This window comes from Eleutherodactylus coqui, chromosome 12, assembly GCF_035609145.1.
Source record: "Eleutherodactylus coqui strain aEleCoq1 chromosome 12, aEleCoq1.hap1, whole genome shotgun sequence".
Lineage (NCBI taxonomy): Eukaryota > Metazoa > Chordata > Amphibia > Anura > Eleutherodactylidae > Eleutherodactylus > Eleutherodactylus coqui.
The window spans coordinates 76964070-76988297 of record NC_089848.1 but is presented as its reverse complement, the minus strand read 5'-3'; the positions used below and the strand labels follow the sequence as shown (position 1 = coordinate 76988297).

Here is a 24228-nt window from a genome sequence, read left to right as displayed (position 1 = left end):
ATAGAGGTTTTGGTCAGGCTCCTTGAAATGTCTGTGGGATTCCACTATGTTTGTGGTTGTCATGTCTTGAGTATTGAATGAAGTTCTAAGACCTTTTCTGTTTTACAGCTAATGCCCCATGATGTCCTCCATTGTCATTTTGTTCTTTGTAGGTGATCTGTATGGATCAGTATGATATTGTTAACCTGCAACATGAGACCCTGGTTTTGGTAGTCACGAGTACATTCGGAAATGGTGACCCACCAGAGAATGGTGAGGTAAACAAAGTTACTGTATTTTACCTGGTGTTACACTCTTTTTAAAATACCTCTGATACTTACATTACCTACACATGTCATATGTCTGGTCTTGCACTCTATAGGCATTTGCCCAGGAACTCATGGAGATGACCTCACCGAATGTAGCTGCCCTCCAACCAGAGCAACAGAAGTGAGTAGATATGGAAGAGGAGCGTAATGATCAGCACTGTTGGCCATAGGGGTACACGATTTGTGCATCAACTTCCCTTGCTAAGGGGGGCACCATATATCTCTAGACACATGTCGCTTGAAACCACCAAATCTGAATATGAATTGTATAGCCATATTATATAATACTGAGTTACACTATTATACGATAGCTTTATGTAGGGAACTGCTATTTGAGCACACAATACCCACATGATGGTAGTATGTGGGTATTGTGTGGCAGTGCTTATTATGTGGTACTGTTAGCGTGATGCTAGGCAAGATGACTGTCGGGAGCTACAAAACGCATTGGGCTATCCATGCCATTTGCCCAGGTACTGTATGCTTCCACAAACCCTGGTAATTATTAGTGGGAAATCGGGAGAGTTGCTGCATTGGGGAATCCACTGTCCTGCCTATTTAGACAGAAATAGGTCCTTATGCTCCATATTTAAACAAGTATACCCACTTGGTCAAGGTGGGTGGCAACCAATGGTGGAAATGCTGGAAGGCAGTGGGTTTGAGGCTTTTCTGGTTTTTGAGTTAATGTCAGCCTGATGGATATAGGGCGCAGGATTCACCAGTGCTGAACAAACAATGCTTTATTAACTGGAAAACCGTAACTTGTGACCCGCTAATTTGGGGTATCTCAGTCTCTCAATAAAGTTCAAGAGTCTGTATGAAGGGTGGTTAATTGGAGTCCTAGGTTGACTGGGATTGGCAATAAATAATAATTGTCTCACTAAACAGTCTTTTTAGGGCCTTTAGATACATGTAGCAACTCTACGATCAGATGTTTGGGGATGAATCTCCCTTCCAGGCCTGTTGGTGGTTTAAAGGGGTTGTCCCGCGCCAAAACGGTTTTTGTTTTTTTTTCAATAGCCCCCCCGTTCGGCGCGAGACAAACCCGATGCAGGGATAAAAAAAAACAAACAGATAGTACTTACCCGAATCCCCGCGGTCCGGCGTCTTCATACTTACCTTGTGAAGATGGCCGCCGGGATCTTCACCCTCGGTGGACCGCAGGGCTTCTGTGCGGTCCATTGCCGATTCCAGCCTCCTGATTGGCTGGAATCGGCACACGTGACGGGGCGGAGCTACGAGGAGCAGCTCTCCAGCACGAGCAGCCCCATTCAGAAGGGAGAAGACCGGACTGCGCAAGCGCATCTAATCGGGCGATTAGATGCTGAAGATTAGACGGCACCATGGAGACGGGGACGCCAGCAACGGAACAGGTAAGTGAATAACTTCTGTATGGCTCATAATTAATGCACGATGTATATTACAAAGTGCATTAATATGGCCATACAGAAGTGCTTACCCCCACTTTGTTTCGCGGGACAACCCCTTGTTGTTGAAGGGGAGGGAACCTGACACTGACTACACTATTTAGCACGCCTTTCCCTGTTAACCAGAGGAAAATTGCTTGTAGGACAATTGCTACAGCTCTGTTCCACGAACCAGGAGAGACTCCCCCCCCCCCCCCCCCCCCCTTCCCCTGTCCACAGCTTAGCTGCTCTCTGCACACTCTGCAAGGATCTCAATGTCTGTATCTATTTCTGCTAGAGGGAACCGTCCTTAGGACTGTATCTGCAACATTGCAGTACACCTGGAGAGACTCCTGCTTCAACCTCCATCCTGAACCAAACAGCTCACACTACTACTTCCTGTCTCTTCTTCCTGCTCAGCTCTGTTCCTCCATTCCCTCCCCATCTGGTCTATTACACAGTGAAGACTTCACATTCACAATAAAACAGTTACAATAACCGCACCATTTACAATGTGACCATATTCATTCTGCTTTCCTAGTTTCCCAGTTCCTCGAATAGCATATCTGCCTATTAATACAATGACGCACGTTCTGCTGTAGAATTTGTACATTGTCAGATTTGTTATGAAGGAGTCTGGGAAAGCTGGGTGGGAGTATTGAAGATATCTGTCTCAAGCATCTGATATACAGTATAACAAAGGAGAGGTGGTTGCTAAAAAGTCAGAATAGTTGTGAGACGTAATACAGATTATAGAGCATGATATACAAGCTGGGGCAGAAATAGTTAATTCCCAGATTTGTTGAAAACTCAGCCTGCCCAAATAATTTATAATATTACGTTCTCCCCTGTGCGGCAGGAAACAGGATCACCGGGAAGGAAATGCTGCAGATTAATTTTAGAGTCCAGTTGTATTCTGTGTTCTCACATTATTCATGTTATGACTAAAAGGTGACTACGTCACGGCAGCCACATTCACCGTCCACATGTTATGGCGCCTGCATGTACAGTGATTCTATACATAGGTGTACATGTACCATCTAGTTTAATAGTCTTATGAGTCTCCTCTATTTGCAAAAAATGATGTAAGTTTTCACTATTCTTGTACGTAGGGGGCAGTATTATAGTAGTTATATTCTTGTACATAGGGGGCAGTATTATAGTAGTTCTATTCTTGTACATAGGAGCCAGTATTATAGTAGTTATATTCTTGTACATAGGGGGCAGTATTATAGTAGTTATATTCTTGTACATAAGGGCAGTATTATAGTAGTTATATTCTTGTACATAGGGGGCAGTATTATAGTAGTTATATTCTTGTACATAAGGGCAGTATTATAGTAGTTATATACTTGTACATAGGGGGCAGTATTATAGTAGTTATATTCTTGTACATAGGGAGCAGTATTATACTAGTTATATTCTTGTACATAGGAGGCAGTATTATAGTAATTCTATTCTTGTACATAGGGGGCAGTATTATAGTAGTTATATTCTTGTACATAGGAGGCAGTATTATAGGAGTTATATTCTTGTACATAGGAGGCAGTATTATAGTAGTCATATTCTTGTACATAGGGGGCAGTATTATAGGAGTTATATTCTTGTACATAGGAGGCAGTATTATAGTAGTCATATTCTTGTACATAGGGGGCAGTATTATAGGAGTTATATTCTTGTACATAGGAGGCAGTATTATAGTAGTCATATTCTTGTACATAGGGGCAGTATTATAGTAGTTATATTCTTTTACATAGGAGGCAGTATTATAGTAGTTCTATTCTTGTACATAGGAGGCAGTATTATAGTAGTTCTATTCTTGTACATAGGAGGCAGTATTATAGTAGTTATCTTCTTGTACATAGGGGGGAGTATTATAGTAGTTATATTCTTGTACATAGGAGGCAGTATTATAGTAGTTATATTCTTGTACATAAGGGCAGTATTATAGTAGTTATATACTTGTACATAGGTGACAGTATTAGTGTAGTTATATTCTTGTACATAGGAGGCAATATTATAGTAGTTATATTATTGTACATAGGGTGCAGTATTATGGTAGTTATATTCTTGTACATAGGAGGCAGTATTATAGTAATTCTATTCTTGTACATAGGAGGCAGTATTATAGGAGTTATATTCTTGTACATAGGAGGCAGTATTATAGTAGTCATATTCTTGTACATAGGGGCAGTATTATAGTAGTTATATTCTTTTACATAGGAGGCAGTATTATAGTAGTTCTATTCTTGTACATAGGAGGCAGTATTATAGTAGTTCTATTCTTGTACATAGGAGGCAGTATTATAGTAGTTATCTTCTTGTACATAGGGGGCAGTATTATAGTAGTTATATTCTTGTACATAAGGGCAGTATTATAGTAGTTATATACTTGTACATAGGTGACAGTATTAGTGTAGTTATATTCTTGTACATAGGAGGCAATATTATAGTAGTTATATTCTTGTACATAGGGTGCAGTATTATGGTAGTTATATTTTGTACATAGGAGGCAGTATTATAGTAGTTATATTCTTGTACATAGGAGGTAGTATTATAGTATTTATATTCTTGTACATAGGAGGCAGTATTATAGTATTTATATTCTTGTACATAGGAGGCAGTATTATAGTAGTTCTATTCTTGTACATAGGGGGCAGTATTATAGTAGTTATATTCTTGTACATAGAGGGCAGTATTATAGTAGTTATATTCTAGTACATAGAAGGCAGTATTATAGTAGTTATATTCTTGTACATAGGGGCAGTATTATAGTAGTTATATTCTAGTACATAGAAGGCAGTATTATAGTAGTTCTATTCTTGTACATAGGGGCAGTATTATAGTAGTTATATTCTTGTACATAGGGGGCAGTATTATAGTAGTTATATTCTTGTACATAGGAGGCAGTGTTATAGCAGTCATATTCTTGTACATAGGGGGCAGTATTATAGTCATTCTATTCTTGTACATAGGGGCAGTGTTACAGATGTTCTATTCCTGTATGTAGGGGGCAGTAATACAGATGTTCTATTCCTGTATGTAGGGGGCAGTAATATTGTAGTTGTATTCCTGTGCAAAGCAAATTCCCAAAAACTTGGGACGCTGTAAAATGTAAATAAATATATATTAAAAAAAAGAATACAATATTTTTGAAATCTCATAAAACCATATTTTATTCACAATAGAACATCTGCTCTTTTTTTGCTTCTGAGAGACTCTGCATCTCTAATGTGCTGTTTTTGAGACGTAGTCTTTTGACTTAGTAGAAAATTGACCCCCCCCCCCCCCCCAAAGGTTCTTATTAGTACCACTTACTTTTCCAGCCTTTTGTTTACGCTATCCTAACTTTTCTGGAATTGGGGTTGCACATAGGAGCAACATTTTAGTAGTGATATAAAACATGGAGATAGTTTTGTTGACATTAATATTAATCCTAATTTTGCAGAAGTTATAAGACGCGTTTCAACAGCGTGTCCCAGACTGATCCGCTCGTTACAACCTGGAAGAGGAAACGGAAAGAATCCAGTAACACTGACAGTGCGGGGCCCTTGGGGACACTCAGGTAATGTTCTGAAGTCTTGTAATTTGTAAAGGAAGATGTTTAATTCTCTTTGGCAGTACTGACATCCATTTAGCAAATTGTATTGCCAATTTTTGTGGAATTCTGTTGTGTTCTTTTTCTGCCTTTCTGATCACTCGTCAGTGTAATATATTTTTTTATGGATATCTAGAGAATTAAAGTTTTTATATATTTTATGATAGTGTTGTGCTCCATTCCTTTTGAAAGGCTCATGAAGTAACACAGACACAGAGCCTCGTGTGGCGCAGTGTGGCAGCAGAAATGCAGTCTTAAGCTCTTGTTCATGACTTGAAGGTTGCTGGTTCAATCTCCGCTTGATTCAGGTAGCCAGCTCAAGGTTGACTCAGCCTTCTATCCTTCCGAGGTCGGTAAAATGAGTACCCAGCTTGCTGGGGGCTAAAAGATCACTGGGGAAAGTATTCTGCCAAGAAAACGTCACTATGTGATGTCACCTGAGGAGTCAGTCATGATTCTGTGCTTGCACCAGGGAACTTTACCTTTTACCATTATGGATTGATATGATAACGGGGAAAAATTTATTTGGACTGGCATTTCAGTCGCTAATCTTAACCCTTTCCAATCCAATTTCTATCCTGGTTTTCCTAGGGGGCTTACTCTTTTTCTGCTGTTATACAACGGCGCTATCTGCTGGCTAAAGCCAGTACTGCATGAGATGACACGTTGGATAGGCTCCGACAGCAGAGAGGCTGGCAATATACAGTAAGAGAACCCCGACGGACGTCTTCCAACATCAGAGCTGTACAGCCTTCAATCATAATGTCTTTAGACGTCAGACAGTGGATTGGAGAGGGTTAATATTATTTCCCCCTGGCGCATGATGCGCCTAATATACGGAGAGGCGCACGCCTCTTCACATATTAGATACATCTTGGCACCTCTGTGCGCTTTCAAAGAAATGTACTCTAGGTCTGATCCGGCCTACATTTCTGGCACTTCTTATGCCAACTTCTGGTGTAATTCTACATAATGTGTCAGTCCATGGCAGTCACTCCCCTTCCCAGCCTTTCAAGAAAGTGGCTGCCAAAAGTCACAAAATGTTTGCGCAAGCTTGTGCAGGATATTCCGACTTTTTACACCAGAAATTGGCACAATTTGTTGTCTTATAACATTTTGGGGGAAATTTATTAAGACTGTCATTTCAAATGCTTGTCTTAATATTATTTCCCGTGCTGCGCCTAAAATATGGAGAGACTTCATATATCGGGTACATCTCAGCTCCTATGTGCGCCTACACAGATATGTGCCCCGGATCAGATCTGGCATACATTTTTGGTGTAATTTATGCCAGTTTTTATGTTGGCACTGGGCATCTACATCGCCTCCTGACAAGCCACACCCCTGTTTGTGAAGCTGGCGAACGGTGACGAAGACCAGCAAGTCTTGCACAAAATGTTGCGACTTATTTATGTCAAAAACTAGCATAAGAGCCTTTATAAATATCCCCTTTTGTTTATAGCTTTGTCATTTTGTATGCTATACGCTGCTGATTCTGGGGATCGGTTCGCCTGTTGGAATGCATTGAAGGAGGGTTTACACCAATTTCTGCACACTATCTCCTGAGCTTTTGAAGGCCTTAATGGAATATGTGATAGCAGGGAGATCTACCATCTTGCAGCATAGTAACTTCTTTGAGACTAACCGATCAGTGACTGCAGCTCTGTATGTGACTAGAGTACAAGACATTATGTAATTCCTGCAATTCCCTGATATTCCAGTGTAGTTTCCTTACACACTTGCTTCTGACATTCTCTGCTTCTTTGACTTCCAGGTTCTCTGTGTTTGGCCTGGGTTCTCGAGCGTACCCACATTTTTGTGCCTTTGGGCACGCAGTAGACACCCGACTGGAAGAACTGGGGGGAGAACGTATCCTGGAGATGGGGGAGGGAGATGAGCTCTGTGGACAGGAGGACTCCTTCCGTGTCTGGGCCAAGGCTGTGTTCAAGGTGAGAAAACATTTATCATGGCAGCTCAGAATTTAGAGTTAATGTGGGTTTATACGATGTTCATATTCTTATTAAAGGGGTTCTCCACCTTTTAAAAATTTTGATTGAGGGTAGGCAGGGGGATGAAGAAAGCCAGCTATGCTGACAGTCTGGTTGATATGGATACAATGTAACAGTCTTTTATGTGGGGTTGTCAGGCACCATGTCCATAGCAACCAGTCTGTCTTCCATTACTTAAGTCTATAACTCAAAGACTCATTGCCACAGATGGGCTAAGGGCAAAGGCGTAACTCGAAGCTCCTGGGCCCCAATGCAAAACCTGTAACCGGGCCCCCAACTATAATGCTTTATTCATAGTACTTGGCTCCCTAAATGGAAATGAGAGGCCTTATGGGCCCCCTAAGGCTCCTGGGCCCAGATGTAACTGCATTCCCTATAGTTACGCCAATGGCTAAGGGCCTTAGTGCTGTTTCTGAGAAAGCTGAGCTGCAACCATTATGGTTTCCAATACTCCTAATAAGGCTTTACTCCATCTTTACACAGCTCTTGAATGGCAGACTTGTCTCTTTATGCGTTACTAGGCAGATTTATTCATTTCAGGAGAATAGAACTCGGTCAGTCAACCTGTGCAGTTAGTAGCATGTACAAGGAAGGGGCTGATAACTGTTGGCTTTGGCCACAAAAAAAATTGACAATGGAATCTAACAGTTATTCTGCATAGTCCCCTCGAATATTAATGCATTTCTTATTGCGGTTTTGTAACTTCTTCAACCCAGATAGAATTCCTTTGATTGGGTGGCAAACCAGACATCAGCCAATGCAATTATGTCAGAAACGGAGGCAAATTTGTTCCCTTGAGGTTTTTCTTCAAATTAGAAAATAGATGATAGTCCGAGTGTGCCAGATGAGATGAATAAGAAGGATGATCTAGCACCTTGAAGCCCAGGTCAGCCAGTTTGTTGTGGGTGCTGGCCGCAGTGTGGGGTGAGGCATTGGAACACGACACCTCGGCTCAACTTTTCGTGCATTGTAGACTTCAGCGTCTTCTTCAATTTATCCAGAAGTGTTGTGTAATGCACAGCCATGATAGTAGACCCCCTTGGAAGGTAGTGGACAAGCAGTATCCCATCTTTATCCAAGAAGACAGACTCAATCACCTTGGATGACAACTTCTAATCTGAACTTCTTTGGACACAGGGAACCACTGTGTCTCCATTCTAAAAGTAGAGGTTTAAGAGATGACAATCTATGTTGGAGGGATTGTGGCCATATAGGCTCTCTCCTTCATATATTTTGGGAATGCCCATATCTGAATGATTACTGGAGGGGGACATTCTCTATGATTCAGGATATTACAAATTCCAATATTACTAGACGACTGGAGAATGCCCTTCTGCTCTTGAATCTGGAAGATGTGCCAATGCCACATAGGATGCAGTCCTATAGATATGGCCTATCATGTTTCTATCTAATGGCTAAACTGTGGAGAATTGTAGTCCCTCCTAGGGGAAGTGATCGTCGTACCCTTTTGTCTTCACATGCCACTATGGAGAAACGGATGGTGATCCGATCAATAGTTTTGCAAAATATAACAAAATGTGGAGCACCTGGCTTTCAAAGTACTCAACATGACAACTTAGAGAGCAAGTTTAATGTTTCGAATTGTTAGTAGGTTATTTTATTTTCTCTCTCTGTCATAAAAACGTCCAATTATGCTAAAATATACAAACGAGAGACAGTTATAGTATGTTTAGAATTTAATTAAAATGTAAATAAAATTAGGATGTTAACTCAAAATACTATTTTGCAACAATTGTGAAAATGTTAACATATATGCTACAATGATATCACTTATGTTTTGGAATGTATACATGCTTTACTTCGGAGTGGTCATCCAAAAAATTGGAACGTTTAAAAGAATCCTACATAAAAAATCTATATCTCATCCATTGTCACCAGTCAAAACTGGTAAGTTTCGGCATTCTGCTGAAGTGTTCAGAGCCTCGGCTATCATCTTAACAGGAAGTCGCCGGTCTTCCAGAATCATGTCATGGATGGCATCTATGGTTTCTGGAACAGTTATAACTGGAGGTTGCCACTGGTTATTGAAGTGGCCCGTTTTAAATTTGGCAACTCAATTTTTCACTGTGGAGGACGAATTGCACTTCTCGCCTAATATTTGTACTGTGTCACCCTGAATGTGTTCGGAAAATATCTAGAGATGAACGAGCATACTCGCTAAGGACAATTACTCGATCGAGCATTGTCCTTAGCGAGTACCTGCCCGCTCGGAAGAAAAGGTTCGGCTGCCGGGGCGGGTGAGAGGTGAGTTGCGGCAGTGAGCAGGTGGGAGCGGGGGGGAGAGAGAGATCTCCCCGCTCTCCCCCGCCGGCAGCCGAACCTTTTCTTCCGAGCGGGCAGGTACTCGCTAAGGGCAATGCTCGATCGAGTAATTGCCCTTAGCGAGTATGCTCGCTCATCTCTACCAACATGCCTTTCAGAAACAGAAACTTCTTCACTGCTCCGCTCTCCTTTGAGGTGAAATCTGCCGCAGACTCCGTCATGTTGTCTTCAAACCTGCATAACATAAGAATTGTACATGAGATTATGCAAAATGTGGTCACAAAGTATTACAAAGACTGAGCATTCAAATTATATAACTTTCATTGATGTGAAAACAAATGAAGATCACAGAATTACGAGGGGATGCTGATAAGTCCTTGTCTTTGTGAAGCTACCTATATGGTCTCCTATATAATATTGTCCTCTTCCTACCAGTGATTAATAAGATAATCCTATTTATTTCGCAGCAGGGTGTAAAGCAAGATGGTAGTCTACAGGGTAGTGTGTTGCAGTGACACCTAGTGGTCAGTATAAAAACTGCAGTAGATCACAGCACATTTTTTATGGAAAGACACTACAAATAATAGATTAAAAAATAGTAAAAAGATTAAAAATATTCTACTTTAACTCCTTTACACATTTTAAAGGCCCTTTTACACGGGCCAATAACTCAGCTGGATGCGGGAATCTGGACGATTATTACTCAGTGCAAATGCCTACCTTGACTGAACGACTAATGAGAATTCATTCGCTTCTTGTTCATTGTTCAGTTTCTGCATGCAGAAAACTGAATTACATATCGGCCCGTATAAAAAGGTAGTCGTTCATGACTGCCTGTTTATTGTAAATGGAGGTGGGAGGGCTGGAATGATTTCCTACCTGCTCCATTTCAGTCAGTGATGCTTGTTTCTTTGTAAAAGCACAGAAACTATTATCGCTGGGACGACTTGTTGGCATCTGCGCCCGACAGGACGTTCCATGTAAATGGGCCATTTGTCTGGTGCTTACAGATAAATGGTGAGTATGGGGCCTTTATCACACATGTGACAGCAATCTGGCCATGAGAAAATCGCAGCAACATCGCATCTGTGTTTTCGCACGGTGATATCGCAATCTTGTGTCACACGACTTTGTAACGCTCTTTTGCTGGCACTTTTGGGGAGAGGGGGGGACTTGAGAAACCTCAGGTCTCTGCTGTTTAACCAATTACATGTCACGGTCAATACAACTGCATCATGGAAAAGGCTGATGGAGGGAGGGGGTTCCCTCTGTCAGCGATCGAACCCCCATTGTGATTGCAGGGTCCCCATGGGTTGCTATGGCACACAGAGTCTTGAATATGTCCTCCGTGTCTGCCAGCTGCGGTGGTTTATGTAGCTTAGCCACTGGCTGAACTTCATGAGCTTTAAAATGCACTGCTGTACTGAAGCATAGCAGTGTATTATAAGAATGATAAAAGATCGTGATATTCAAGTCCCCTCGTGTGATAAAACTTGAACTTTAAAAAGTCATTTAAAAAAATTGTAAACAAATGAAAATATCAAAACCCCTTTCTTTCCCCTATACCATGTGAAAAAAATCACAAATCTGGTATTGCCACGTTTATAATGACCCAGAGAAAAAGTTATATTATTTAACCCACACAGTGCACGCCATGAAAAAAAAGTACAAAGAACATTGGCTATCTTGCCTTACAACAAACGGAATACAAAGCGGTCAAAACATTGTATGGATGAATACATCGTATGATTAAAGAGTACAACGCATCCCGCAAAAAAAAACCTCACACAGTACCAGTGACAAAAGAGAAAAATACAACGTGTTCTATGTCCCAAGAATTGGGCAAATGAGGACCAGAATTCATCCCGCAAAAAGCAAGACCCGATAGAGCTTTGTTGATGGTAAAATGCGGCAACACAAAAGGAAATCGCTTAAAAAATAAATAAAAGTGCTTTTACTGTACAACAATAGCAAAATATTAAGGCCTCATGTCCACGGGGGAAAATCAGGCCCGCTGCGGATTCTTCATGCAGAATCCCGCAACGGGTCCCTCCTTTCCCGCGGACATGAGGCTAAAAAGTAAGCATTACTTACCTGTCTGGACGCTGCGGATCTGCCCTCCGTCGTGGCCGGATCTTCTTTCTTCGGCCCGGCGGATGTGCTTGGCACGCAGGCAGCGTGCCGCGCGCATGCGCCGTGCACTTTTTTTTTTTTTAACTCCTGCTCTCCCGCGCGGAGAGCATGAATTCAGCTGCGTGTGTCGCGGATCCGGGCGGCTTCCATAGGCTTCAATAGAAGCCTGCAGGAGCCGTCCCCGCGGGAGACCCGCACTAAAATGGAGCATGCTGCGCGTGTTTTCCCGCACACGCAATGCGCACCTCAAGGGAAAATGATATCCGCAGGTATTTAATTACCTGGGGGGGCAAATGAATCACTATGGGGCGCGGATCATGCGTGCGGGTGACCTGCTGCGGATCTGTCCCCGTGGACCTGAGGCCTAAAAACTGTATAAACGTGGCATCGCTGGACCTGTGGTGACCAGAGAATAATGTTATCACATTGTTTATTTTGTATGCTGGACGCAATAAAAAAAAAATCTAAAGATAAAATTTTCTTCAATCCCCTTTTAAAAAAGAAAAAAAAAAGTAATAAAAGTTATACAATACATTATATCTACCCAAAAATACAACTTGTCCCACAGAAAACAGGCCCTCCTACGGCTATGTCAACAGAAAAATTAAAAAATGATGGCTTTAGGAATGCGATGATGAAAAAACTTTAAAAAATGACAAAAACCCCAAAAAACTCCACACGGACGTATTTGCGTGTGCAGTGTGCACTGAATAGAACCCATTGATCACAATAGGTTTGTTCACATACGCATCTTTTGCATTCGTATTTTTGGCCAAGCAAAAATAGATAGAACATGCTCCATCTTTCTGCTCATTTGCGCACCAAAGATCCCCATAGAAGTCAGTGGGGGGTACGCAAATGTGCGCGTAATATGTAAGGAGATGCATGAAACGCTGTGTAATTTCGCTGGAAAGAGGACACATCTGGAACTAATTAGCCATTCCAATCAGTGTTTGTTTGCCGCACGCAAATGAACATGCCCTGTGGGTAGGAAAAGTCAAGTAAAATACTCCGGTACATGTGCAAAAAAACGTGTATTGCGCTAAAGCGTGCGCAGTTACACTTATGCTGGTGTGAAGCCGGCTTTAGGTGCAATCGGGCTTCGTCACGAAGGAGTTAAGTTGTGGTAAAAGAACACTTGGTCAGTTGGTTCAATGAAGCTTCAGGTCTTGGTTGTAACATGTTTTCCTCCTGGCCTCACGTTAGGGTGGGTCTGTCCTGAGCTGCGCTGGATAAACGCTGCCGACCCCTCTATCACAATCGCTTTCCTTCCCTGCTGCTGAGAGGGGGAAATGGAGAGTGATAAGGAGGGAGGAACCCACATGGATTCATGATTGTCCTGCACTCCCCAACTACCTGCTGCTCCCCTCTAATGCCGCTCATTAAGGCTTTCACTGCAACAGAAAAAGAACAGATGCAGCAGAGGTGAATTTGTTATTTAGCTGGGAGAATTCATTAGGTGTTAAGGTGGCTTTACACAGGATAACGATCCTCCTAATACTGTATGTAAGCAGCACTTGTTCCATGTGAACCCGGCTTAATTTGTTGACTAGTCGCTTTGTTTCAAGTCGCCTAAAAATAGTCGCTGTTGATTAATTTTCATCTGGTGTAAACAGGTAATCGTTGTCTTCAACAAGTAGCTAACAACTTTGCAGGGAGGCGTGCGCTCGCTCAATGTACACCCCCCCCCCCCCCCCCACTCAGTGCTCATTGGCTCCCGCCTTTCTTTGAACATTTTACCTTTAATGCTTATGGGTTCCTGAAAAAGACATAAATTCATGCAGGTGATGCTTGACTGAATGGTCCCTGCTGGCCTTTTTAAAGAACAGTGATGGCTGGTGGTCTTGGAAGATACACTCGCCGCTGCAGTCTTTCGGTGGTTTGGCCTTCAACAGAACACTTGGTGCTACTGCCTCTTACAGTGGTGACTGTTCACTTGTAGACTTGGAAGGGACCTCCAGGGTCATCAGGTCCAACCCCCTGCTCAGTGCAGGATTCACTAAATCATCCCAGACAGATATTTGTCCAGCCTTTGTTTGAACACTTCCATTGAAGGGAAACTAACCACCTCCCGTGGTAACCTGTTCCACTCATTCATCACCCTCACTGTCAGAAAGATTTTTCTAATATCTAATCTGTGCCTCCTCCCTTTAAGTTTCATCCCATTGCTTCTAGTCTTTCTTCAGGCAAATGAGAATCTAGCTAATCCCTACTCGTGTGGCGCAGAGTGTTAAGGCAGCAGAATGCAGTTCTAAGCTCTTGCTCACAACCTGAAGGTAGCCAGTTCAATCCCCGCTGGTTCAGGTAGCCAGCTCAAGGTTGACTCAACCGACTGAGACTGGTCAAATGAGTACCCAGCTTGCTGGGGCGTAATAAACAAAATTACCTGAAAGCGCTGCGGAATAAATTGGCGCTATACAAATAATAAATCCTTTCCCTAATCCCTCTGCAGTGTGACAACCCTTCAGATATTTGTAGACTGCTATTAAGTTTCCTCTTGGCCTTCTTTTTTGCAAGCTAAACATTCCCAAATTCTTTAAACCATTCCTCATTGGAATTGCTTTTCTGAACTTGCTCCAGTTTGTTGATTGCCTTTTTTTAAATTGGGTGCCCAGAACTGAACACAGTATTCCAGATGAGGTCTGACTAAGGAAAAGTATAAGGGTATAATTCCCTCACATGCTCTAGACTTCTCTTAATACATCCCAGAATTGCTTGCCTTTTTTGTTGCTGCATCACACTGTTGGCTCACGTTCAGTCTCTGACCTATTAGGACACTTGTACACAGAATGTCGTGCACAAATGCCTGACAGGTGGTCCCAGTGATAATTGCTCCTATGCTTCTACACAGGAATGAGCATCACTCAGTGAATGGAGGTGGAGTGGGCTGGGAGTCGTACTGGCCGCACGCCTCCGTTCATAAGTGAACGACTGCCTGCTTACACGGGCCGATCTGTCAGTGAATGTTTTGCATACAGAAACTGAACGATGGACAAAAAGTGAATGAATTCTCATTGATAATTCAGTCGGGGTGTGCATTTGTACTGAGCGATAATCATTTAGTTTCTCCACTGGATGTGGGTATCTGAACAATTTATCAGCCCGTGTAAAAGGACCCTTAGTATGCCCAAGTCTTTTTTTTTTTTGCTGCTGCATCACATTGTTGACTCATGTTCAGTCTATGATCTATTAGTATGCCCAAGTCTTTTTCACATGTGCTGTTGTGTAGCCCAATTCCTCCCATTCTGTATGTGTTTTGTTTTTTTTGCCCAGATGTAGGACTTTGCATTTTTCCCTGTTGAACACCATTCTGTTAGTCGCCGCCCACTGTTCAAGCTTTTCTAGATCTTTTTGAATACTCTTTCTCTTCTCTAGTGTTAACTATCCCTTCTAGCTTTGTATCATCAGCAAATTTGTCTTTTGACTTTTTCATTGTCTCCATTCACTGCTTATCATGCAGACATGAGCCCTAACAGCTGGCTTGTCAGTCTTTAAACTTGGTTATTTTTTCAATAAGAATGGTATGAGATACTTCTTTTTCGAATGCCTTTTTGAAGTCCAGAATATACTATATCTACCGCTTTTTCAACTTATGGGCATACAGTCAACTTGGCAATCAATGAGTACGCCTTAGGGAGGGTGTTGAAATCTGATGCACACACCTGCCAAAGAACTTCACACCTCCGAATTAGTTGCTAAACCATATTTCAGCCCATGAAAATGCCCCCAACAATGTGTTCAGCGATTGCGCAAGTGAACAACAGCGAATTCCGGCAATAGTCGACCCGCATGTAAACGGGCACGGATCGACAAATCGCTCATTTGTTGCGGTCACCAAGCGAATGTTGGGCCATGTAAACTGGAGTCACTCAAGCTTTGAGTGACTACCTGTTTACTGGGAATGGGAGTGGGTGAGTCAGAACTATCCCAGCCTGTTCCGCCTCCATTTACAAAACTAGTATCGCACCTATGTAAAATCATAGGATGGCTGCTGGATGTTAATGCGCCCGACAGTCGTCCTGTGTCAAGGGCTATTTACCTGCAGTCCTATGTAACAACATATGTAACACAGTGATAACTCCCTGAGTACAGATAATGTAGTAGATGTTCCCTGCAGTCCTATGTAACCCCACAGATAACACAAAGTAATAACTCTGAGTACAGCTAATGTAGTAAATGTATTCAGATGGCCTCATCTCTGTATTTTCCTCTTCCTCAGGCCGCCTGTGACACCTTCTGTGTTGGTGATGACACTGATTTAAACGTCCATGACTTTTTCAAAGCCAAAGGTAGCTGGCAGAGGTCCAAGTACCGTCTATCCATCCAGGCCTCCTCTCCGGACCTCATTACTGGTATTGCACTGTGTTTTTTGCTAAATTATTAATCGCTTATCTTATTCTGGTCTTCAATTACATCATATCATATACTCCAGTTACCTCCAGAGCTGCATTCACAGTTTACAGCTCTGACCTCAGATCTTTCAGCATCCCTAGCCTGCTCAGGGGCTGCAGACCTTCTTTTCTGTGTTGCATCTGACATGTGTATTCTTTACGACAAATGGCAAGATGGAAGAATATCTCTGCAGCACTGCCTATTAGAAGGCAGCAAGTCAATGTCAGATTATTTTAACAAGCCTTGTAACAATGACTGAGACTTATGAGCCAAAGCCAACTATACACAGACAGCAGTTTCAGGGTGATTGCCCCTCATCAGTGTGTAGTAGCTTTCTTGGATGGCCTTATAAGTCTCCTCACACCTTGGTGCTCTACCTAAGGAGAAACAATACGCTTCATGACCAACATCTATAGGCTCTCAGTAGCCAAGCCAGAAACCTACTGCACACTGTTGACCGCCAATCACCCCGAAATTGCCTGTCTGTGTATGGTTATTCTGGCTTTGGCTGATAATTCCCAGTCACTGTTACAAGGCTTGTTAAAAGGTCTGACATCAACTTGTAGAAATGCTGCCTTCCAATAGGTGGCGCTGTAGAAGTATTGTTCCCTTTTTTTGCCATTTGCATATTTCCCAGAGGAGCATGGATGATCTTATAAGTCTCCTCCCACCTCGTAGGTGCTCTCCTTAAGGAGAAACGATACTCTTCTTTACAACTGGCACTGAAACGCAGCAGAAGACTTTGGTGCTGCGAGTTAATCCCTCAGAGCTTCCAGTATCTCTGCTTGCTGTCAATTAATAGGAACCTTCATTGTTTACTTTCATAGATTTAAAAAATATGTTGTGGTCCTGTAATAACCAGTGCATGGTCTCAGAGCTGTGTTTTGTAATGAGCTGTGTACCTGCGTGATCATTACATGACCAGGACAGAGATGTATCCCACGACAGTAAACAATGAAAATTCCTATTGAATGACAGCAAGCAGAGATCTTGAATACAATAAGGAATTAATGCAGAAAATGTATTGGAAAATTAGTATAACTTTTGAATTATACAAGGATGAATATTTATTTGCTGAAACTGGAATATCCCTTTAACAAAATTAAAGTAGCCAGAATAATAGTTTAATGCAGCTTTAGATGTGACTAGAGAACACAGACGTACTGGGGGCAGATTTACTAATAGTGTCTAATATTAAGACAACAGAAACTTAGAATATACAGTCTGAATATGTGCCAAATATATAGTGGCTCATGCTGTGTGAAAACTCTTACTCAGCATGTAAACACTTTTGTCTAACTTTACACTATTGGTTGGCTTAATTTATAACAAATGCTTTGCCCCAACCAACGTTTTGGTGCATATAGTTGCATTTTAAAGGGGTTTTTCAGGGAAATACTATTGATGTATCCGCGGGTTAGATCATCGGTAGTTGATCAGCTGGGGTTCGCTGCTCAGGAACCTGGATGATCAGCTTATCACACACCCGCTGTTAGCGCCGCAACACCGAGGTAAGGAGCAGAAGCTGCTGCTCTGACTTCTGTGTGATGACCGACACTTGCAACTGAAGGCTTGGGGTGTCATTAAAGAGTACCTGCACTTTCACGCTGGAGCGCTCATGCTCCGTCCGGCTTTTTTCATCTCTTCCCAGCTGCTTAAGATGACCCTATATAGAGCTATGTAAGTGCTATACTCCTAAGTTGCTGCAAGGAGCCAAAAATGGCCAAAGGAACATAAGCGCTCCAGCGTGAAAGTGCAGGTACTCTTTAAAATCCATGGTAGCCGTGATTTTACACTGTCTGGTAGTCCTGGCTTGATTTCAGGACAACGTCCAGAGCCGGGGAATGGGTGTCCTCCGGGACAATTGCGACATAGGTTCCTCGTCTTCCCTCTTCTTTTCTCCCATTTGGGGTGTTCGTTGCTTTCCTTGTGGGGGACGTTTGGGAGAGTAATTCCTTTTTCCAGTAGTCCAGTACATTGGGATGATAACCTGTATGTGTATGCAGTCTCATACATACATTCCAAGGACCCACCCCTTACCCCTCCCAAATTCCTTCTCCTTCCTCTCTTTCCTTCCCCATGCCCAAAAAGTTGCAGTTGTTTCTTTTTTTTTATTTTGGTCTCTGGTTAGTTAATTTAAAAATTCTGAATAAATTTTTTTTTGGTCTGTGAAGGCCCTAGGGGCTGTGTGTCTGAGGTGCGGGGAAGCTACTTGATTGATCTGTGCATTTATGTAGCTGGTGAATACCCACACTCTATCATTATTTGTACCTTGAGCAATCTATCCAAATAAAATCTTTTTGAACGAAAATCCATGGTAGCTGTGCTTGCAGTTACAAACAATGGCTAATGCACAGGAGTCCGGAGCAGCAGCTTCCGCTTCCTTCCCTTGTGTACTGGGAGCACCTGATCAGCCAGGGTCCCGAGTGCAACAGCCGAGCCAAGCGCGCCAAAGCAAGGAAGACCACGAGGTTTGCAGAAGGGTTGTCACAACTGGCTCTATGGTCCCTTAAGACAGTGGCGCCAAAAGTGCTATGCTTTGGGGTTGTGCAGCGACCCAAAGAACGTACCATGGTACGCTTACAGGAAGGCCTGTTTTGTCACTCGTGACGCCAGTACTCCAACTGGGACTCTCTGGATGGAATGCCGATGAAATAACTGAGATTAGTCCGGTAGCTTGTGGTAGAAATCTAGGAGCATGCAGATTTACTAAGCGGATGTTTGAAACAGTTGAACAGTATAAAATTTCCAGTAAGTACTTGGTAGTGGTACAGAGATATACAGCAGAATACAGATTAAACTTGTTGTAGAATACAGCAATATTTAGTTGTGTAGAAACTGACTTCAACGCTCTCTCCTTTTTAGAGATGAGCGAGTATACTCGCTAAAGGCAATTGCTCGATCGAGCATTGCCTTTAGCGGGTATCTCCCTGCTCGAGATGGAAGGTTCGGGTGCCGGCGCAGTGGTGCGGTGAGTAGCGGCTGTCAGCAGGAGGGAGTGGGGGGGGGGGGGGACAGAGGGAGAGAGAGATCACCCCTCCGTTCCGCCTCGCTCTCCCCCGCAGCTCCCTGCCCGCTGCCGGCACCCAAACCTTCCGTCTCGAGTGGGGAGATACTCGCTAAAGGCAATGCTCGCTCGAGCTATTGCCTTTAGCGAGTATACTCGCTCATCTCTACTCCTTTTCCTTTTTTTTTTTACTTCTCTGACGCTAAACTGAAACTGATTCAGATAATTCCCCACTGGTTGCTCTAACTGAAGCGATGAGTGAAATGATGAAAGTGTAGATGAAGCAGAGTGTAAAGTGGGAGTTGAACTAATCTTTGCTTTGAGTTCATCAGGTAGTTTTCAGACTCACTGTTTTGGTGAAAGACTGACCTCTGAAATATCCTCCTCCTCTCTCCTGTAGATCACCAAGGGAGCGGAATGAATCCTCGCTCCACCTTGGGAAGACTGTGAAATAACTGTTTTCTCTCTCTGGCACGAATATCTCTTTCTCTTCGACATGACCTCTCTCCTCCAACACCTAGCTACATCTCCCTAACTGCTTACGGTCTCCTCCTTTTGTCACCTCTTCTCTTTCCCACACTTTCTCAACTCCTCCCCCTCTACATAGGGACTTGTATTATTGTTTTCCTGCCCTTAGACTCAGCTTCAATCTCACTGGTGCAGACTCACCCAATAGGACACCAGCTGACATCAGGGCTAAGCAAGAGGCTTAGTGGAGAGAAGGGGAGAAATAGGCTCTCTCCTACAGATGGCACCTTCCATGTCCAAGGACGGCACATAGACAGGTGTTGCTGTAAGTGTTCTGTAGGACTCGCTGGGCCACTACACTGAACACTAGACCCCAGCCAATAAACTTTTAATAGGTCATCAATACTATTTCCCTGGAAAACCCTTTCCCGCTCAGTCACAACACCTTTTAATCTGTCACCTCCTTGTCTAGCGAGGCACACAGTGTCTAAAACACATAATAAATGGGGTGCAAGGAATATATGCCAGTTTTTTTGTCTTTCATCTAACAGGTTTTGTTCTGTTTGCTCTTCCCGTAGGTCTTTCTCAAGTGCACAAAAGAAAGGTCTATGAGGTGACATTAATTTCAAAGGAGAACTTACAAAGTGAGAAGTCAAGGTGGGCGCAGTGATCGCTGGATCACGGGAATCTGAATGATAATTGTTCTGTAAACTTGAAGTAACTGAATGATGAATCATCATTTGTTCTACATATACGTTAATTAATTGTCCACCAAAATATGTAGGTTCAGCCAATATTTATCTAATGTGCATGGCCACCTTTTGGGGATTTCTGTGAGGGAGGGGTAAAAAGGCATTGGGTAAACCTTATATCTCCTTCATATGTCTCCCACCTGCATTGTTCCATTGTGTTGCCACAGGAAGTGGTGAGTTCTCCTTCAATGGAAGTCTTCAAGCAGAGGCTGGACAGACATCTATTTGGGATGATTTAGTAAATCCTGCAGGGGGTCGGACCCGATGTCCCTTCCAACTCTTTGATTCTCATCTTACTCTTCTTTCCTAACATCAGCCGCTCAACCATCTTGATAAAGCTGAAAACCGAAGGCCAGAATGAACTGAGATATTCTCCTGGAGACCACCTAGGTGTCTTTCCATGTAACCGAGAAGAACTGGTGCAGGCTCTGCTGGAACGGGTGGAAGACCCTCCACCTGCTAATGACACCGTGCAGGTGGAAACCTTGGACAAAGACTCAAACCAGCGTAAGTATGAGATGCCACCGGGCTGTGGATTTCCTGCTGCAGTCACTAGACTAAGCTCTGTTTTGCTCCATACAGGCCTTGGCACTGGTAGTAAAGCTACTTGGATTTCTGACACGAGAATCCCACCTTGTACGCTTCGACAGGCATTAACTAATTACCTGGACATTACTACACCCCCCACACCCCAACTCCTGCAGCTGCTCAGTGCTCTATGTGAGGATCCAGAGGAACGGCAGAAGCTGGAGACGCTCAGTCAGGTATGACCAGGATTTCAGGCTGTTAAATGCTTGAAAATTACACACGCACACATTGTGGGACAAAAAAGCTTTTAAGGAGAGGAAACTTTCTTTTGATTAGTATAAGGGGGAGCTGCTCAAGTTAACACCGCCCATGAGGAACACAGGGCGGAGCTGAACTTACCTTGGTCTCTGCCTCTCAATAGACCTAAAGCTAATGTAATAGCTGCTTATATAACTAATACGCCCCTGAAGTTCATATTTACAAGGACAAGAGACTGTGCTGAGTATATGCACTTAATGAGTTGGACACCTTTTAACCGCTTTTTTTTTTTTTCATTTTAGTTTTTTCCTCCCCACTTTCAAAAAAATCATCACAGTTTTTATTCTTCTTTTGATGTTACTGTTTGAAGGTTTGTTATTTGTGGGACAAAGTTGCATTTTTCAGTGGTACTATTTACATTTCTGAGTTGCCACCTTTGGGAGGGTGTGATGGTCTTGTTTTTATGGTGATTGAGACAAAAATTACATAACTTTTTTTTCTGTGGGTCAGTATAATAAAGGTATCATTTTGGAGTACATGTGACTTTTTGATAGCTGTTTATTAGAGATGAGCGAGCACGCTCGGATAAGGCAGTTACTCGAGTGAGCATCGCTCTTCTCAAGTAACTGCATTCTCGTTCAAGGAGGGTCCGGGGGACGGCAGGGGGTTGCGGGGGGGGAAAGAGAGATCTCTCTCAATCTCTCTCCTGCTCACCCCGAGCCTGCTCGGACAAGAATGCAGTTACTTGAGAAGAGCTATGCTCGCTCGAGTAACTGCCTTATCCGAGCGTGCTCGCTCATCTTTACCGTTTATACCTTTTTTTTTCTTGGAGATATGGTAACCAAATACACACAATTCTGGCCTTGTTTATCTTTTTTCTGACAATGTTCACTGTAAGAAAAAATAATACTTTACTTGTAATAGATAAGACTTCTATGGGTGCAGCAATAACAAATATATGTTTTGCTGTTTTTTGGGGTTTTTTTTATTTGAAATACAGAGGCTTTTTTACTTTTAATAACTTTTATTTTTTTCCATAGTGAGAAACTTTTTTCGATATTTTTACCTTTTTTTATTTTTAGGGGGGACTTGAACTTGCGATCACTTGATTGCTTATATGATATATGGTTATAGTGTTTCTGCCAGCATTCTATTAGGACAGGCCTCAGGCCTGTTCTAATAGGCAGGTGCACATTGCACCCCTGACTGGTTGTCATGGCAGCCTGAGGCCTTCTGAAAGCAAACGGTATCTTGCAATCTCATCACAGGGGGACCGTTTGGGACCTCCAAACACTGATTGGGGCATTTAAATACCGCTGCCAGAATTAAGAGCAGAATTCAAAGGGTTACCAATCGTGATTGGTATCCTAAGCCGCTTAAAGGTTAAATAACCCTTCTCATTACGGGCTATTAGAGCATATAAAACGCGGATCTCCTAGTTCTGACCCTCCAATCTGTTATCCAGAGGGAAGAAGGACGTTAATATGCCACTTAAATCCTCCCAAGTTAGCAACAGGACATTACCTGATGTATTTGACAAGAATGTATGAGGAAAAATATAATGTGATAGAATTCATACCCCCACAGGATGCCCGTCAGTATGAGGAGTGGAAGTGGTACCGCTGCCCTACTCTGGTGGAGGTGCTGGAGGAGTTCCCATCCATCAGTGTCCCCAGCTCACTTCTCCTCACGCAGTTACCTCTCCTCCAGCCACGCTACTACTCCATCAGCTCTTCCCTGGAGGCTTACCCCGACCAGATCCACCTGACTGTGGCAGTGGTTTTATATCACACGCAGGGTGAGTATATATCATAAGCGGGGGGTCTAGGGTATTTCAGGGGTTCATGTAATAAAAGTATGTGATTCAGATGGAAGTATGTGACTCAGTATGTGATTCAGATGGATGCTTGTAAGACTGGTCGATCATTGGTCTACATGTTATAAATCTGCACCACTGTTGATGGGGAAGCGCACGTAACTGACCTCATAGGATGAGCTACATGTCCCCATGCTATGGCTGCTTAGTTACTGCCTCTTTAAGAGTGAAAAAAACGAATTTAAGAATTTATGGAAAAAACGGTGCACGATTAGTTGAATTTAGCTCTCCTTTTATATGCCATATCTACTGATTTCCTTGCTCCATTTTTCTGCTGCATTATAAATGTTCTATAAACCACCACATGTGTGTCAATGATGGATAGTTATGGTATGCTGTATATACCCATCCCTCAATATCTTCTGTAGAAAACAAGGGTCCTCTTCATTATGGTGTTTGCTCAACGTGGCTGGATCAGCTGACTACTGGAGCACCAGTTCCTTGCTTTGTCAGAGGGTAAGATCTTCTAATACTGCCCCCTATAAACAAGTATATAACTACTGTAATACTGCCCCTATATGGGACTTTGAATGCAGCAATGCAAAAGAAAAAATTTCTAGAAAAAATAGTTTTTAACCCTTTCCAATCCACTGTCTGAAGACATTCTGATTGAAGGCTGTACAGCTCCGATGTCGGAAGATGTCCGGCAGGGTATTCTTAATGTATATTACTGGCTGCTCTGTTGTCAGGGAGTGGGGGGGGCCTCTCCAGCATTTTTCATTCCGCAGTACTGGCTCTAGCCAGTAGATGGCGCCATTATATAAAATGGCAGAAAGAGAAAGCCCCCTAGGAAACCCTGAATCCAAAATTGGATTGCAAAGGGTTAATGTGCTAAAGTGGAAAAACAAATCATAGAATTTTGGTATTGTTGTAATTTGTACCAACCTTCAGAAAAAATGTTGCTGCATGATTAGCCCCTCAGTGACAAGCCTATTTTTTGCTTTAAGGACCAAGCGATTGTCATCGTTGCATTGCAAGAGCTATAGCTTGTTGACATAGTTGTTAGTGGGATTGTGGTTTTTTTTTGGTTTTTTTTCATTTTGAGATAAGTTGGATATTTTAATGGCACCACTCCGGGGTACATATATTATGTTGTATAACTTTTTAATAAAGTTTTTTGGGGGGGGTGGAAGGGGGTGAGATGGAAAAAGCTCTCAGAAGTTCTGCCATTGTTTGGGGAGTTTGCCATTTGGTAAAAAGGACATAACTT

At 42.7% G+C, this 24228-nt stretch overlaps 1 protein-coding gene across 3 annotated transcripts in view; it reads left to right on the top strand.

Annotated features, from left to right (window-relative positions):
- NOS3 (nitric oxide synthase 3) overlaps nt 1–24228 on the top strand; it is an 80825-nt gene that overhangs the window by 47017 nt on the left and 9580 nt on the right. For all 3 annotated transcript variants that reach the window (XM_066585378.1, XM_066585377.1, XM_066585379.1), the window contains 10 exons: nt 153–257; nt 362–429; nt 5163–5279; nt 7087–7261; nt 15957–16089; nt 20183–20261; nt 20673–20863; nt 20939–21120; nt 22730–22940; nt 23387–23474. In XM_066585378.1, coding sequence (XP_066441475.1) covers nt 153–257; nt 362–429; nt 5163–5279; nt 7087–7261; nt 15957–16089; nt 20183–20261; nt 20673–20863; nt 20939–21120; nt 22730–22940; nt 23387–23474 — 1349 coding nt within the window. The remainder of the gene's footprint in view (nt 1–152; nt 258–361; nt 430–5162; nt 5280–7086; nt 7262–15956; nt 16090–20182; nt 20262–20672; nt 20864–20938; nt 21121–22729; nt 22941–23386; nt 23475–24228) is intronic.